This window comes from Eptatretus burgeri, chromosome 7 (assembly GCF_056783735.1).
Source record: "Eptatretus burgeri isolate ZD-2024b chromosome 7, Ebu_testis_v1, whole genome shotgun sequence".
In the NCBI taxonomy this organism is placed as follows: Eukaryota; Metazoa; Chordata; class Myxini; order Myxiniformes; family Myxinidae; genus Eptatretus; species Eptatretus burgeri.
Genome location: NC_140967.1, coordinates 38,822,188 through 38,840,494, shown reverse-complemented (window position 1 = coordinate 38,840,494; position 18,307 = coordinate 38,822,188). Strand labels below are relative to the sequence as shown.

At 44.9% G+C, this 18,307-nt stretch overlaps 1 protein-coding gene across 11 annotated transcripts in view; it reads left to right on the top strand.

Annotated features, from left to right (window-relative positions):
- Positions 1 to 18,307, top strand: part of BIRC6 (baculoviral IAP repeat containing 6) — a 443,632-nt gene that overhangs the window by 259,935 nt on the left and 165,390 nt on the right. For 9 of the 11 annotated variants that reach the window (XM_085888090.1, XM_085888088.1, XM_085888080.1 and 6 more), the window contains 2 exons: positions 11,306 to 11,506; positions 13,548 to 13,710. In XM_085888090.1, coding sequence (XP_085744216.1) covers positions 11,306 to 11,506; positions 13,548 to 13,710 — 364 coding nt within the window. The remainder of the gene's footprint in view (positions 1 to 11,305; positions 11,507 to 13,547; positions 13,711 to 18,307) is intronic. The other 2 variants (XM_085888086.1, XM_085888083.1) reach the window with 1 other exon arrangement.

Below are 18,307 nucleotides of genomic sequence, written 5' to 3'. Positions count from 1 at the left end.
TCCTTCCATCCCCACCCACATGCAACAGCTTGTGTCCTCCTACCAACCTCCTTGCCATGTCTCCTTTCCATCTGGTCTCTTGCACACACTGCACTTCCAACCTTCTTCTCTGCATCATCTCCACCATCTCGACTTCTCTCCCCCCATTGATCCCACATTCAAACTACCTTACCTAACCTCGCCTCTGAACCGCTACCCACCTGGCAGAAACAGTATCATCATCTCAGTTTGGGAGGCTCAGGTCATCAATCGGCAGCGCTGCCCGGGCTGACCTGGACCCACTTCTCCAGCCTGTTGTCATAATCTTGTATTCGTACATGCACACACACCCCTCTCTCTCTCTCTCTCTCTCTCTCTCTCTCTCTCTCTCTCTCTCTCTCTCTCTCTCTCTCTCTCTCTCTCTCCTCAGTCCCAACTTCCCCCCTGCCCATCCCTCAGCTCTCCCTCCACACTTGACTCTTCACCCCTACACTTGAGCTCCTCTTCCCTACCTCCACCCCTCTCACTTCCCCTTCTCTTCCTCCCCCCACCCACTCACTCCCTCTCCTCTTCCTCCCCCCACCCACTCACTCACACTCTCATTTTCCTCCCCCACCCCTCCCCTTCCTTATATCCTGCTCTCCCCACTCTCCTTCGTGCATTAAATTTGTGCTTATTCAGCTTAGAAGAAGTAATCACTTACAACACAAAAGTGACTCAATTCTCTCACAAAAATCACAGTTCAAGAGTCACTCAGTTTGACCTTTATCACACTCGCTGAACCGAGTCCAAAGGCACAAAGAGGACCCCGCAGCACGAACTGTTGATTTACTCCACCGCCCCGTGGGCCAAATCAAGTCCACAAGCACAAAAAGGACCCGCAGCACGAAATGTTGATTTACTCCACCGCCCCATGGGCCAAAGCACACACAGAAGCACAAAGAGGATGCGCAGCATGAACTGTTGATTTAAGTTTAATGTTCATTTACAGCAAATGCTGGCAAACAGGTCCCCACGTGAACATCACTCCGAAGGGCAACACTCTGGTTGATGCATTGCCTTGCTATGAAGCAACAGGATGTCAATTCATAGTTGTGTTGGGATCATATCCAGATGAAGCAACTCAAATGTGAGTGTGTTACCTCTGAACTGTCTTGCTTGTCCTTTCAATTGAAATGACGGATTTTGATTTTTCTTTTGAAAAGCTTTTGAAACATTTACGTTGGAGACGGCATGAATAACTGAAGTTTGGAAAATAGGGTGAGTGAGCATCAACGAGTGCATGGTCAATCTCCTTTGCCACGCCACCAGCGTTGGAATACCAAGTCCTGTGATGAGCCTGTGGGTGCTGAAACTATGAACCAGCCACCCTAAGTCCATGACTTCTTGCAAAGTCAAGGAACTTGGTGCTATTCTGGTTCACAGTTCCAGACCCATGGGGACCAATACATGTTTCATAACCATCCCCATCAGTTCCAGTCGATGCAATGAAATCCCCTAAGACGAGAAGAGTATCTCGCCTGGGGCACTGATCAACCACAGACTCGAGCGTGGCATAGAATGCATCCTTCACGGTGAGATCACTCGCCTCAGTTGGAGCATAAACAGAGACTCGGGAAACGACACCCAAGGAGTGACGAAACCTTGTTCTCATAATACGCTCGTTGACGAGTGTTACCTCAATTATCATTGGAGTCAGCTTATTGGACACAGCTAGAGCAACTCCTTGGGCATGGTAACCATGAGAGCGACCAGAACAATAGTAGGTATGACCACCCACCATGATCTCATCGCAATCCGGTCTCCGAACCTCAGAAAGTGCTGCAATACCGATATCCAAACGCTTGAGCTCGGATGATAACAGGTGATCATCCTTTCTTAGGGATAGGACATTCTAGGCACCCACCTGAAGCTATCGCCTAAGGTTAACCCAAGGAGACCGCCGTCTGGACGATACCTCAGCACCACCCCTGACTCACACTGCCGCAATCTGACCCGTGAAGGTTACCCCGTTGCTTTCCTCCTGTCATCGAGTGGGGGTCCTGAAGGCTTTACCCCAATCCCGTCATCCGGTGAGCTGCCCTGCGGAGGGCAGCTGCACAGGAGGTACTCCCACGGAGTGGGTTTTCAGATTTCTTTGAAGCACGTTTTACGGAATGAAGGGTTTTACAGTGACCGGAATGCAAACCTGCCACAAACCTCCTAAAAAACAAAGTAACCCAACTGCAGGAGGATGTCGGCAGACACAGTTGGGCACTAGATATGGATAGCCGTTGGCTCACAAAGAGCTTTCCGCCCTTTGATCGGTGTTGTTTTTAATCCTGCTGGATTTTCATATCCATACACCCTCCTCACCAGTAAACCTGGTGGGGGAGACGGTTTAGTCTCTGACAACCCAACCATGAAACAGGTTAGTACAGGTTTGCATGGTACCTGTTGCAAGTCACAGATCTAATCTGGCCTGATCTGACAATAAGTCAGTTCAGGCCGATGAATAAGTTACGGGTGCCATGGTGGCAAAGTTTCATCCCATATTTTATGGAGGTTCTTTCAGGTTTTCCTTTGTCCTCACACCTGTGTTCTAAAGCATTTGGTTTTCGGATGTGCTTTCCAAAGGTTATGTGGTTCTCTTTGTGAGTTTCAAAGCAAAATGTATTTGATAACGCCCGGTTTCTGAGCCGTTTGCCGTATTGACATATTTTTTAAAATTAACGAGGCAATTCTTTCCACCCATCACACACAGCTGTTTATCAAGGTTATTGTTTTTATAAACTTCTGGGATGTGGTGTGTGTGTGTGTTGTTCACAAAGCATAACATATTGTTACGGTTGTGGGGGTAGATAGAAGAATTTAATGGGAAAGTTAGGATTGAATAGTTATTTGGTCCGTGGACGTGTAGGAGACATCTCGATGTAATTAAGTAGGGAGACTGTGAGCTAAGTGTTACGTGTCACCATACAGGGGGTGGTGCAGTGTTAATTAGATCGGGATTAAGGATAAGTTCCCCCAGTATGTAATTGCCCCCCTGTGACTTTTCCCAATGTTTTTGCATTACAAACCATGGAATAATTGCGTTTTTATATCATGACCAAGTCGGAAGAAGCACCGCCTCCAAGGGTGACAGCGGATAAAGTCACGCCCCCGAGGCTGATGATTGATTGGCGTGACATTAGTGTAGGAAGAAGAATAGGGTGTAGGAGGCACGGCGATGAGAGAGGAAGGACAGGGAAGCAGCTCGTAGAAAGGAGGAACGGACGAGTGCAGAGGAAGGATACATGCGGTTGAGAGAGAACATACGAGGTCCGTCGAAAAAGTAACGGGACTGAGCCTGCTGTGTGCTCCACTTACACAACTTGAATGAACGGATTGCGTTACAGTCTTTCACAACATTCCAGCAATATATATGATTGCTGATGGTTGACTGCGCTCATTGTGTGATTTTTTACACTTTGTCTAGTCTGAGTCGTCGTGCTACGAGTCGTGAGCAGAGAGTCAATCTGAAGTTTCTTGCGAAGTTTGGCAAAACACCTTCCGAATCCTTTGCAATGCTGCAGCAAGTCTACGGGGAAGAAACGATGTCACATGGACGTGCATTTCAATGGCACAAGAGGTTCAAAGAGGGACGGGAGGAGGTTGAAGACTATCCACGGTCTGGAAGACCTTCAACGAGCAGAACGGCGGACAACATCGAGCGTGTGAAGCAGATGGTTCGCGCAGATCGTCGACTCACGGTGCGGATGATTGCTGAGGAACTTTCCATCAACAAGGACACTGTCTGGAGCATCATCACTGAAAATCTCAAAATGCGCAAGGTGTGCGCAAAGATGGTCCCCAAGCTGTTACCTGAGGACCAGAAACAGCAAAGAGTCACTGTCTGTCAAGACATTATCGAGCGCCTCGAGGACGATCCAGACCTGCTCGGGAGAGTCATTACTGGTGATGAATCGTGGATATTCGAATACCATCCCGAGACCAAACAGCCGAGTCGTCAGTGGAAAAGTCCGGCATCACCAAGACCAAAGAAAGCAAGGATGTCGAAGTCGAAGGTCAAGGTGATGCTCATCGTGTTTTTTGACATCAAGGGCATCGTACACTTCGAGTTTCCACCACAGGGTCAATACAAACAGTGAATCGATAAGTGTCCAAGGAGATCCTCCGGCGCCTCATGAGATCAGTCCTGGACAAGAGGAGGGATCTGTGGGAGAACAACGCCTTGGTGCTCCATCATGACAACTCCCTTGCTCACAGTGCCCTAAGCATCTGACAGTTTCTGGTGGAGAGGATCGTGCCAACTCTGGAGCAACCCCCGTATTCACCAGACTTGGCCCCTTGTGATTTTTTTCCTATTCCCCAAGCTCAAGGGGGTGATCAAGGGGATCTGATTTCCTGATGTGGAGGCCATCAAAAGGGCCGTGACAACGGAGTTCCAGAAGATTCCAGAAGAAGCCTTCCGGGGGTGCATCGAAGCGTGGAAGAAGAGGATGGACAAGCGTGTGAGACTGGAGGGAAACTATTTTGAAGGGGACAAGCTGTGATTTCAATATATTTTTGGGAATAAAATTTCTGTGAAGTCAGTCCCGTTACTTTATAGACGGACCTTGAAGCTAGGAGATGGCCTGAAAGAACAGGGCTTTATGGCAAGCTTTCCTTCGACGCATAAAGAAGACGGCACGGTTCTCGTATTCATGTTGAGGCGATTTGACTCGCGTACTGAGCAAGACTCTGGCCATCAACTCTTGGCTGGCCGTGTGGGACGGGCCTCGAGGCCTCATGTGTTTCACCGAAGGGGACGGTGTGATTCTGCAAAACCACTGCATCCGTGAAGACGATCGACGAAGAAGCTGCACGGGATCTCTGAGCCTTGGTGTTGAATACCGCTCACGAATTGCCTGACTTACGTTTATCCCGCTGCGAGAGAGCAGCTTGGCGCCATATTTTTGCGCGCGTCTACATGTGCAGGACAAAGCACCTCGATTCCAAGTTCCACAAAGACCATCTCTAGATCAAGCTAAGTCTCAGTCTCTCAGATTCCCCTTGTCTGTATTTAAGTCTGTGTGTTGAGGCACCTTTACTTTAGGATTTATTACTTCCGATCTGGAAGGTGATGGAGGTTATGTTTTCACCCCTTTCTGTCTGTCTGTTTGTGTACCGGATATCTCAAAAAGTTGGGGACGGATCCGGATGAAATTGTGTGGACAACTTTGGTGTGTGACAAGGACGTACTGATTAGATTTTGGTGAAGATCCGGATCAGGATCCGACTACTAGAATTTTTTAAGTGATACTTCACCATTGAGAGATCGGGCAAAAACGATACATAACACGATATCTCAAAATGTTGTAAACGGATTCGGACGAAACTTGGTGGACAAGTTATGTGTGTGTCCAGGACAAATTGATTCGATTTTGGTGAAGATCCGAATCCGGATCTGGATCTGGCAATTTTTATAGTGATTCTTCACCATTGAGAGATCGGGCAAAAACGATACATAACACGATATCTCAAAATATTGCAGACAGATTCGGACGAAACTTGGTGGACAAGTTAGGTGTGTGTCCAGGACAAATTGATTCGATTTTGGTGAAGATCCGAATCCGGATCTGGATGCGAGAATTATTTAATTTTTTTAAGCGATTCTTCACCATTGAGAGTTTGGGAAAAAACGATACACAGCCTGAGATTTAAAATATGTGTTGATTGTGCCCGATATGTTCTGATGGATCAGGCATAACGTGGCGGAGGTGTATGCTCTACCGAGTGCCCTTCTAGTTTACTTCATTTTACTATTATGACATTCTTATTATTGTGCCTTGTAAATATTTCAATTGTCATTAAATTCCATGGTTATTTTAACTTGCTGTGTCCATGTATTTGTTGTGGGATTCGAGGATAAATCCCCCTGTGCAGTACTTCTCCGTGCCTCCGTTGTTCCACCTTTGCCCCCTGCCCCTTCCGCGCATGTTATAATCTCCGAGGAGCAACATGTCCGCCTCCTAATAAGGAAAACTGCTCGACCATCCGGGCTGGTGGTGTTAACCGCTCATCATCACAAATTGGGTCAGGGTTTAACCTTGACCGCCAACACCACGACAATATTCTCTCTGATATCTCCTCTCCCTCTCCCTCGCACATGCCCTCACCCTCTGTTCTTGTCTCTGGACGTCCTGGACAGTCGTTATGTCTAGACTATGGTTATCTCCATATATTGTCTGGACGGTGGTTATATCTGGATTGGGTTTGTCTCCGGATGTGTCCGGGTGGTGGTTATGTCTGACGCGTATCTCCATTTGTGGACGCGTATCTCCATTTGTGGCTGGACGGTGGTTATGTATGGCGGGGTTTGTCTCCAGATGTGTCCGGATGGTATTTTTCTCCAGACGTGTCTGGATGGGAGTTTGTCTCCAGATGGGAGTTTGTCTCCAGATGTGTCCGGATGGTATTTTTCTCCAGACGTGTCTGGATGGGAGTTTATCTCCAGATGGGAGTTTGTCTCCAGATGGGAGTTTGTCTCCGGATGGGAGTTTGTCTCCGGAAGTGTCCGGATGGGAGCTTGTCTCCAGACGTGTCCGAGCGGTGTTTATCTCCGGACAGCTTGGCTCCAGACGCGTCTGGGTGGTGTTTGTCTCTGTCCGGTATTTGTAGTATAACCGGTAGAAAATGGATATCAGACATGATTTTGTTTCCATCTTCACTGTTATTCTATGCAGAATCATTTTGATGAGACAATATTAATCCTTAATTGATGCTCCACCACACGTCTGCCTTCCCTTCCTCTCACCTCTCGCTGCCATACCTCCCCCCCTCACCCCCTTCCTCACTCCCCCCCCAACCTCTCTTTCCCCCTCCCTCCTCTCTCTTTTCCCCTCTATCTCCTCACTCTCCCCCTCTACCTCCCCACTCTCCCCCACCCATCTCTATCCCCCCCCCTCTTTTTTCCCCTCCATCTTAAGATTCCCGTCGGTGAAACAACAGGTGGTATTTGCTCGTGTATAATATACAGTACCTTGTTGAAACAAAAATACTTTTAATTACCTTTAATATTGATAGTGACGTCCAGATGACAGTGACGTCGATGATGATGTTGGGGGTGGTTCGATGGATGAGGGGTTCACAGTGCAACAAAAGCATCAGGTGGATGTTTGCATTATTTGTCTGAAAATATTTTTCATATCAATGTATAATGCAGAGTTGATCTTTGGCACTCTTTTGCTAACAAGTAGTCCAAATAATTGGTCAATTAACTACTTCATCATGTCCGTGCTTTTTCACGAGTAAACATCTTTTCCCCACGTGAGCGTTCTTTTCGCAATGTAGTATGTGCGTCTTTCATCAACCCCAAATGGGTTTTCTGACCTCAATTCTGAAATTTAGTTCCTTGTGGGATTTGGAATGGACTTTTGCATACAGATGAGGTGAGGTTTCATCACGCATTGCTAACTTTGCTTTTCTGTATCAGTGGGGTCGGGGCTGGGGATATTCCCTTTGTGGCCCGACGTTTCTATTATTCCAAGCAGGTGGAATTATGGCATATAATCATTATGACTTGGTTATTAAGGGAATAAAGTATACTTGTATTCGCTGCAGGGTATACTTGCATTGAGTTTCTCGGTTATTGTAATCACTTGAACATTGACAGTGTCTGCAAAATACAAAATTTATACTGACCAACTACAATGATTTTGCCCTCTCTTGATTATATTGCTTCATGAGCGCGAAGCATGAAGCGAGGGTTAAGCAATTGGTTCACTTTTCCGTCTGTCTGTTTGCCTTCAGACGTTTGTCTCTGATCGAGGAACGACTTGATTTCAATTGAGTATTATATTTTGATCACTATAGAACATGAATCGGAATACAAACCTGCAGTTTAACAGTACATTGGCTCCGAATTTGGATTTTTTTTTTGGAATCTCAACCTGATCGTGCGTGCGCAGAGAGGGATACGGTAAGTTTCTTCGTCTGATGCTTGTCTGGAAGTGAAACAAAAATTTAAAATCATTCCAAACACGAAACTTACGATTGTTAGGGATGTCCTAAAGGACACAAACAGGTATGAATATTGAATTCAATGTGTTAAATGAGGTGGTGTGTAATCGATGGTGCATCAGCGGCAGTAAACTTCCACCTTCAGTTTAGCAGTACTTACAAAAATACTCACGCCGTCTCATGCCCTGAAGGCAGAGTAACTGTGAGATTCAGTATTCAGACAAATTTGGTTGGTGGTGCCTACCGCTGTTTGTTTAGTGCAAACGGCAAAGCAAGAATTTTAAAGAATCTTCCCACGTTCCTTTTTTTTCAAGACTGTGTGGGGTGAGGTGTTCAACGAACCATCTATTTGACAAGTACCAGCAGATTACCCGTAAGATGATTGCGTCACCCCACCCCCCACGGTGATACACACCCACACACATACGTTTTTACTGCGAGTAAACTTACACTTGCCTTTCTGACAACTCCTCAACAAAGGCTTTAGCCACCCCTCCCAACTCTGTCCAATTTTGGCTCTCCCCCTTCCCCCTCTCCCCCTGACCACAAGTCCTCACCCTTCCCATCCTAACCTTTTAAGGCATCAATCCCCTCCTCACACTTAAGCTTTCAACCCCCCCCCCCCCCAAACCTCACCAAAAGGCCTCAAACCCCTCATCCACCCCCAAAGCCTCAACCTCCTCTTTCCTAATGTGTCCCATCGTTACTCTCATCCTCCTCCCGCTCATAAAAACAGGCATTCCCATGTCAAAACTTTGGAATATTTAACGCTTTCTACTCCCCTAACATGCTATCACTGACTTCACAGAATCCCGTCAGTCACCTGTTCTACTTACAATCTCCTGAGAATAGTGTCGGAAATAATAGCAAGGACCTGCCTTATCTCAGCAGTAAAAGTACTGCTTGAGAGAAAGGGTTCTAAAGCATAATTATAAAGTTTTTTAAAGTTCTAAAGGATTTTAAAGGGTTCTAAAATTGGCGGTTCCTAAATTACTTTCTACAGGGTTTCAAAATTGGTGGCTGTAGTATATAAATTATGGGTGAAGTCAGGCGAACTGTCCAACCAATGAGTGGAACTCACACGCTTGGACGGACACACGCATGGCTCATTTTATGGTAGAGATTGAGTAGATTGCATGGATTTCTGCTGCCCTTCCCCTCCCCCCCCCCCACTTCCAAGTTGGTCACCATTTGAACCCACCCTATTTGATGCAACAGTGATGTTAACTGGTCTTCTGATGTTAAATGACTTGTAAACTGATGGTTGGACTTGCGTGCAATTGAGGGTTTTGGGTAATTAATAAAAAAATCATAATTTTTTAATCGGGGAGGGGCTCAGCCATCGGGCGAAGACCCCAATTCTCTCTATGTAAATATGTATGGTGTAGCGCTGCTCGAGGTGTGAGTGGGTATTGCAAGTCATATTGAAATATACCAACTCTGGGAGGATTATCCTGTCCGCAAGGACGGGTTCTTCACTAGTGTTTGAAAATGTAAATTTTTAAAGACAATCTCGATATTAAAGTCACCAGATTTCTTTGTCTTCATCTCTTTTTTTCTGTCCATTGGTTGGACAGCTGGCCTAACTCCATCCACAAATGAACCTCAAGAAATCAAATCACATGTCCGCTGTTTTGGTCACCACTTGTAAGGCCTTAGGCTTCATGATTCTGGTGTACATTTGAAGACTGAACAACACGTCTTCCATCATGAAATAAAGGTACGTTTTGATTACAACCCATGCAAAAGAAATGAGGTAATGCATGTGTTTTTTGGGGGAGCAATTGAGGCGGCGTTCTACTGTCCACTGCCCAAAGCAAACGTTCGTACTTATGCAAAACACTTGCGAAAAAAATGTAACATTGATGCACGTAATTTGGGTTTTTGCCGGAGTTTTCAAGGCTGAAGTGTCCAAATACAGGATTTGTAAAACAAACTGTATTGTCCGATCCAATGGGTTTGCCCCTTCCTGGACGGATAGCCGAATGATTTCCCTTGGAGGCTTCCAGCCGAGATTCTTGGGCGATTATGGCGCACGCGGGACGGGAGGGCAGAAAAGGTATGTAACAGACGGAAGCACAGCACAGGGGTTTCTACTCGAACCCACGCCAAATAGACAACAAATAAACTTGAATAAATATGGGGTTTAATGAAATTAAATCAAATACTTGCAATGGTAATAATTCAAAGGGTGTTAATAGAAACGGAACGTGAGGTAAGATATATCTAATTTTGAGGTGCCTCCACGCGTGCAGACTTTAATACAGATAAGGCGAGAGATAAAACAAAAGAAAAATCCCTCCTTTATCCTGGCACTTAGCTGTGTGCCCAGAGATGACTTTCTGGAGCTTGGTGTTCAACAAACCGCTTCGTCACTGCGTGGGAAAATGCACCCAAAATGGCACACAGCTGCTCTCTTGGCGGATAAACGTACAAGGGGCAATTCAGGTGGTGATACTCAATGCCAGGGCTCACAAACTGCCATGCAACTCCTTTCATCGATCGCACTTGCCGACGCCGCTGCTCTGTAAAATGGCGCTGTCTCTTTCTCCGATGACACAACACGAGGCTTTGAGGGTGGTCCCACACGACCCAGTCAACCAGTGTCAATGGCCAGTGTCTTACTCCACCACGCGAGCCAATTTGCCTCAGCACAAACCCAAGAATTGTGCAGTCTTCTTCACCATGTCGAGGGGAAGTCAGCCGTAATGCCCTTCTTTCAACCGCCCATCCTGCCTCTCTCGCTTCTCTCCCGCTCCGAACCTCTTGTCCTGACTGTCTTCTTGTTGCACATTCAACGCGAGATTCTCCCAACTATTTTCCATTCTGACATCACGCCCATCAATCATCCATGCCGGAGGCGTGGTTTGCTAGTTGTCACCCCTGCAGACGGGGTTTCTTGCCTGCTTGGACTTGCAGCTCGGTTGTTGTTTTAAGGACGTGGTTCCTTTTTATTGCCGGTCTTGAAATGCAAAAACATAGGCAAAGGTCACAGGGGGCAATCACATACTTGCAATCACAAAAATCAAAAATGATTTTTGTGGAATCCCCCCTCAGCATTATCTTTTCAGAACATGTTTAATATGAAAGTAATTATTTTGCTTCTTGGTTCATGAAACTGTTTGATAAGGAGTGACATCCTTATGTCTCGTAATTCCTCAGTCTCAGCAGTAATTTGATAGCTCATCATCAAGGGATAAAATAGATGATCATGAATCAGGAAGTGACGTCGTTTTGCTTGATTGCACCTGAGAAAAGCTTGAGGTTTTGTGAGCATTTGTCTGATGGAAGCATATTTGTTCTTTCAACTGATCAATGCATTTCACATTGATTTCTCCTTTAGCAGATGCTCATTCAGGCACCGCGACTTGCGGGGAATACCGGTGGCTCATCGGGTCCCAGCTCAAGCTCCGGAGAGGAACAGCAGCTGTACTGGGCCAAAGGCACAGGATTTGGTACTGGATCTACCACCTCGGGCTGGGATGTTGAGCAAGCACTAAGTAAGCAGCGGATGGAGGAAGAGCATGTAACCTGCCTACTTCAGGTACCGTACTTCCGATCCTACCTTAATGAGAAATAACCTTGCTTCCCAGTTCTAATACACACCAAATGCAATGGACCTGAGATTTTTAAGTGAAATTTTTAATCAAACCGTTTTACTTTGTAGCATACAGCAAATAATTAAAGCCCTCATCCATTACTTTACAGTCCATGCATCCACAAACAAGAAACTTCACCAAATAAATTGTAAAATTTATTAAAGTGTAAAATTTAATGTTCGTTGGTTCATCATTCGGTGAGTTATTAGAAGCTCCGAGTCGACACTACCCGATTGGAATATATAGTAAAGTATTGATATGGAATGGTTATGGATTTTAATTTCCTCCCATGACAGGATAAGTGATAGATCCAGCTCAAGAAAAATAAAGTAGGAGAAAAATAAAAGTAAACTCTAAATCTTGTTAATTCTAATATCCACCAATAACATTTCAGTTTCAATTTGTGAGTGTTTAGTGGTAAGCAATTGGTGCATAGTCTTCTTCGAACTTGACCCTTCTCAGTTTTCAAAATATCCTTGATTGTATTGTTGCGAATTTGCGCCCGCCGACGTGCGAACGGTCACGTAACTCGAATCGCGGCACGTCGCCCACCGGACGGATAATTCTGTCGTGACCCTCTCAGACCAACGCCGGGAGCTAGTCAAGGGTGGGCCTTTCGACCTCACCACAATCGTGCCAATCGGCCACCCGCGTAGGATAGGTTGTTCGCCAAACTCGACCTACCTAAGTACCCACGCGGATGGTAAACCGGGCGATCGTACCTCGCCGCAGGTCGACTCCGGACACGAGCCGCTTGGGCGGTCCGTTCCGTACTATCGGGATAACCGAGCGGTGTTATCGTCGACCTGGACGGTTCAGATTAATTACCGGGATGTTACACCCACTACGAACCCCTTACGTGATACAAGATGGAGCGTCAATGAAGAAAAGACGAAGCGAAACGGGCACAGTTCAACAAGCAAGCATTTTATTCATAGCCACAGACACAAAGCACGTATATACAGCCATACAATAATCAAAATGCACATATAACAGCCAAAACAAAAGTAACAATGCAGAGCTACAACCGAATACACGTACACACGGCAACACTTAAGCAGTTCTACTTTACGAGACACGGCGCCACAAGATCCATACAAAAACCCTGGAAAGAAAATGGTGACTTCCCTTTGGGCCGTCGAGTCCCTCTCCCACGTCCGTCGACGTGGTCATGCTTGGCCGCGACTCCGATCCTTGGTGTGGTAGGCGAGTCCTCTCCGGCGTGCCTCGCGCCGGCACGTGTTGGCCGCTCAACGCCACGGACGGGGTTTCCCATGCTATCTCAGCGCGGATAGAAAGGGGGGGGGGGACGTTGTTGCTGGAGGTCGTGGTGTGGGGAATGGCAGACGCTCCGTCCCGCCAGCGGGGTCTCGGGACCGCACCACAGAAGACCAGGCCAGCGGCCACCACGAAGAGGAGACGAAGAGGAAGAGCGAGCCGGAAGAGAGAGAAGAAGACGAAGAGAGCAAGAGCGAAAGCGCTCCGCCTGTGTCCGACTTTTATAGCCCGGGGCTCCGCCCTTCACTCCGCCCCCGTTTTCGGCTCCACCCTCCTTCGAGAGGGTTCTCGAAGAGGGGCGTTCCCTCTCCCCGACGGCCTCACGCTGGTCATCCACCAATCGGAGGCGAGCTGCCCTCCCCCCTTCCTTCACACCAAGCGCGGGGAAAACCCGCGCGTCCTCGCAGCTCCTTCCTTGGCGCCCTTGTTTGCCGTTCGGAAGCGGACGTAGTGGCGAAGATGTGGTAGCGTAGATGGTGGCGGTGGCGTGGTTGTAGTATTGCTGTTTGTTTGAAATAAAAGATAGAAAAAGAAAAACGACTAACTCAAAGCGTCGCAGCCCGGATAGATCACATAAATTCTCTCTATACAACGGGTTTGGGCTAACTACACATGTACCTATGAAGATATCTCACCTGAGGGTTCTTTATGGTGTAATGCGAATTTCCACAGCCGTAACAGTATTTACTTTATTTTTGGGTTTTCCAGGTCCTGGCAAGCTACATAAACCCCAACAGCTCCTATCCAACATTGCCAGAGGTTTCAACTGGGGAGAATCAGTCACACTCTCCACTTCCTGCTGTCCTTCCCAGCCTGTTCAGCCAGTCATGCCTGCTGCCTGCGATCGCTTCCTATCTCCGAAACGATTCTGGTAAGCATATAGCCGCTTTCCATGACTATTCATTTTAATAAAACTTGGGAATGAAGTCCAAAAACTCAAATTGCTCAGGAATGTCAGAGAATTTCGTTTTGAAGAGTAAGGAAGTGCTGAAAATAATTGTACTTGCCATTAGGAAAGAGATTTATATGTGACAAGTTTGTTTGGGAATATTTTCACGAATGTTTGTGTTGATTTGAAGCATTATGGTTTATGTGGAGCGCCTTCAGAAAGTGTTCACACCCCACGACTTTTGTCTCATTTTGTTGTGTTAAGCCTGAATTTAAAATGGATTCTATTTAAAAAAAAAATTGTTGCTGATCGACACAAAATACTCAACAATGACAAATTGAAAACATGTTTGTAGAATTTTTTACAAATTAATTAAAAATTACAAGCTGAAATAGCTTGCTTCAATAACTGTTCAACCCCTTCACTATGACACTTCAAATTGAGCTCAGGTGCATCCAATTTCCTTTGATCATCCTTGAGATGTCTCGACAACTTGATTGGAGTCCACCTGTGGTCATTTTAATTCATTGGACATGACAAAGAAAGAAACACACCTTTTGAAATAACGTCCCACAGTTGACAGTTCGTGTCAGAGCAGAAATTCCACCATGAAGTCCAAGGAACTGTCCACAGAACTCCGACATAGAATTGTGAGGAGGCATAGATCTGGGGAAGGGTATAAAACCATTTCTAGAGTGTTGAAAGTTCCCAAGAGCACAGTGAGCCCATCATTAGGAAATGGAAAGAATATGGAACTACCCAGACTCTTCCTAGAGCTGGCCGTCCAACCAAATTGAGCAACTAGGCATGAAGGACCTTGTTCAGGGAGGTGACGAAGATCCCATTGACCACTCTGACAGAACGACAGAGTTACTTGGCTGAGATGGGAGAACCTGCCGGAAAGAGAAGTCTCTGCAGCACCTCAAAATCTCGGTTTTATGGGAGAGTGGCCAGACGGAAGCTACTCCTGAGAAAACGACAGCATGCCTGGAGTTTTGCAAAAACACATAAAAGACTCTGAGAGCATTAGGCAAAATACTCTGTGGTCTAATGAGACGAAATTTGAACTCTGGCCTAAATGCAAAGCACTACGTCTAGCGGAAACCGAGCACAGCTCATCACCCATCTAACACCATCCCCACTGTGGAGCATGGTGGTGGCAGCATCATGCTATGGGGATGATTTTCAGTGGCAGGGACTGGGAGACTTGTAAGGATAGAGGGAACAATTAATGGAGCAAAGTACAGGCAAATCCTTGAGAAGAACCTGCTTCAGAGTGCAAAATACCTTAGACTGCAGCAAAGATTTATGTTCTATCAGGACAATGACCCCAAGCATACAGCCAAAGCAACAGTCAAATGGCTTCAGAACAAGAATGTGAAAGTCCTTGAGTGGCCCAACCAAAGCCTAAACTTGAATCCCATTGAGAATCTGTGGAAAGACTTGAAGATTGCTGTTCACTGACACTCCCCATCCAACTTGACAGAGCTTGAGCAAATTTGCAAGGAAGAATGGGAGAAAATCCCCAAATCCAGGTGTGCAAATCTGATACAGACGTACCCAAGAAGACTCAAAGCTGTAATCATTGTCAAAGGCACTTCTACATAGTATTGACTCAAGGGATTGAATACCCTTGTAGAATACCTGCAAGAACTTTTTACATATATATGTATATACATATATATATATATATATATATATATATATATATATATATATATATGTATATACCTATATATGTATATATATATACATATATATATATATATATATATATATATATATATATATACATATACACATATGTATATATATATATATATATATATATATATATATATATCTTGTCAGAGCAGAAACTCCACCATGAAGTCTCAAGAACTGTATGTAGAACTCCGATAACTCCTGTGAGACCTTATATCTTAAAATGTGTGTTTCTAAATCGTGTCCAATGAATTTAATTGGCCACAGGTGGACTCCAATCAAGTTGTAGGAATGTAGGGACATCTCAAGGATGATCAAAAGAAATTGGATGTGCCTGAGCTCAATTTGGAGTGTCATCGCAAAGGGGTTGAATACTTATTGATCCAGGACTCAGCTTTTCATTTTAAATTAATTTGTATATATGTATATATATATATATATATATATATATATATATATATATATATATATATATATATATATATATATATATATGTCGAGATCACACCCAGGAAGCAAATGACACACCAGGGGTCTAAAGGGTGTCGTTTTATGGATCAGCTTTTGCCACACATTAACCTGTATGTGGGGGAAGCCAGGAACAATTTAAAACAGCCACCAAACTGGTTTTATCACATGTTGGTGGCGAATCGTTAGCTCCACTGTGGAAATATCCCTGCACCACCAAAGCTGCCAAACACGTACCACATGCCAATAGCAGTTAACATATTAATACTCAAAGCCCAATCACGTTGAAGAGATGGCCCGAGTGTTGATTAATTATATAATTCTAGTTGCAGCTAGGCATGAAAGATTCGATTTGAGCTGATTGGTCATTCCCTCCATGCAATTACTTGTGAGAGAAAGGCAATTCTTGTTGTGTCAGTAACAGGAGTATTAGTGGTAAAGTGGCTGCAAAATCTTTCCATTTGGAAGGCTGTCCATTGTCAGACAATTGTCTGCATTGTTTAAGCAGAACTTATTTGCTTACATTCAGTGTTATTTTGCATTTTTATTTTACTTGGCAAAACAGTTGCATTTGACATTAATAGTTAACCAGATTTACAAACGTTAGAGAGGTTGCTGTCCACTGTGCAGTTGATTAAAAGGCAGCAATTGCATTGTGAACACAAGATGAGGTTGCTTTTACTTCTCTTCGACTCCATTCCATATCTGCATGCTTGTGACCTGGGTTGTTCAAATGCTTCTCAATTTGTTTCTGATGTTCTCAAATAGATTTATTTTTTTCACAGAATTTGTAAATTGCTCTCAAACCCATTTGTCACTCCTCCACTTGACAATATATTTTCTTCACTTTCCATTATGTATAGCCTTGGACTTCCAGAGTATTACGACCAGAATGCAATGGAAAAAGCAGCGAATAAATGCACAGGCTGTGTAAATTACATAGCCACAGATTATGGATCAACTTTAATCATTATTTTTGAAACAATTTGCAGCCAGCCTGTTTGCAATTCCTTTCTTAATGCCTGGCTCATTTACCTGAGTTCCCATGCATGTTTACACTGCATTTCCTTTATTGTTAGCCCCAGTTGAACTTGGTCCGAAATGGGGGCTTATGGATTTTGTCTATTTTTGCGTGCGTGTGTGCATCCACAACCTTATCTCCGATATGTTTGGACCTATTTCATTTGTATTTGGTACAAAGACAACACATGATTGTATACATTTGCACATCATTTTTTTTCCACGATGCAATCAAAGATGACTGACTGGTGGCAGTTTTGGTTGTTAAAAAAAAATCCGGTGTCAAACACGTCCTCGACCATTTCTCGGACATGCATTTACCGATCTTGTTCAAATTTTGGCACACAGATAATGAATGATGGATTACATATGCACATCATTTTTTGAGATGAGATCCAACATGGCCAGCTGGCGGCCATTTTCGTTGTAAAAAAACCCAATGTTGAACACGTCCACAACCATTTCTCCGACATGCATTTACCAATGTTGTTAAAACTTGGCACACAGATAATGAATAATGGCTTTGATATGAATGACATATTTTTTGGGGGGGGGGGGGGAACACATCCAAGATGGCCGACTGGCAGCCATTTTGTTGCTTAAATGTGTCCCCGACCATTGACTGTATGACGGACACTACCCTTCACTCGTTCGACGAGCTGTCATTACCAATTGAAAACTTGTATGGTCAAGGCTATGATAATGGAAGCAATATGAAGGGGGAAAGAAAACGGTATGCAATGAAGAATTTTAAATGTTTATCCACGAGCCTTGTTTGTGCCTTGCAGCGCACATTCTTTGAATTTGGTTGTTAATGATACTGCCAAGTGTTGCTTGGAAACAACCACTTTCTTTGACTTAGTACAATGTGTTTATGTGTATTTCTCAGCTTCAGCACGTCGTTGGCAAGTTCGAATGCACCACGTGCCTAATCTTACAGTAAAACCATTGAGTGAAACAAGATGGGAATGTCAAATTAATGCCTTGGAACCTCTTCGCTCTCAGCTCGGTGATATCTATGATGCACTAATTTGAAATCGCTGATGACACTATCCCAACACGATCGCCTGGCAACACCACACGAGTGGATGCACAAGCTCTTGCAAAAGGAATTTCTAGTTTCATGTTTGTTGTAGTTTCTCTTGTTGCGTGGTCCGACATCCTTTTTGAGATCAATATGACGAGCAAACGACCTCTGGAGAAGAACTTTGGTATACATGATGCCATTATGCAACAAAGAGAAATCAAGAAGTTTCTTGTGGACTGCAGGAGTGACGAAGGGTTTGAGAACACTGGTAGATGCACGTGAACTTGCTGAGGAGTTGGAGATACCGGCACACCGGTTCGTACGAGGAGAAAGAGGAAGCAGTTCACATATGAAACACAG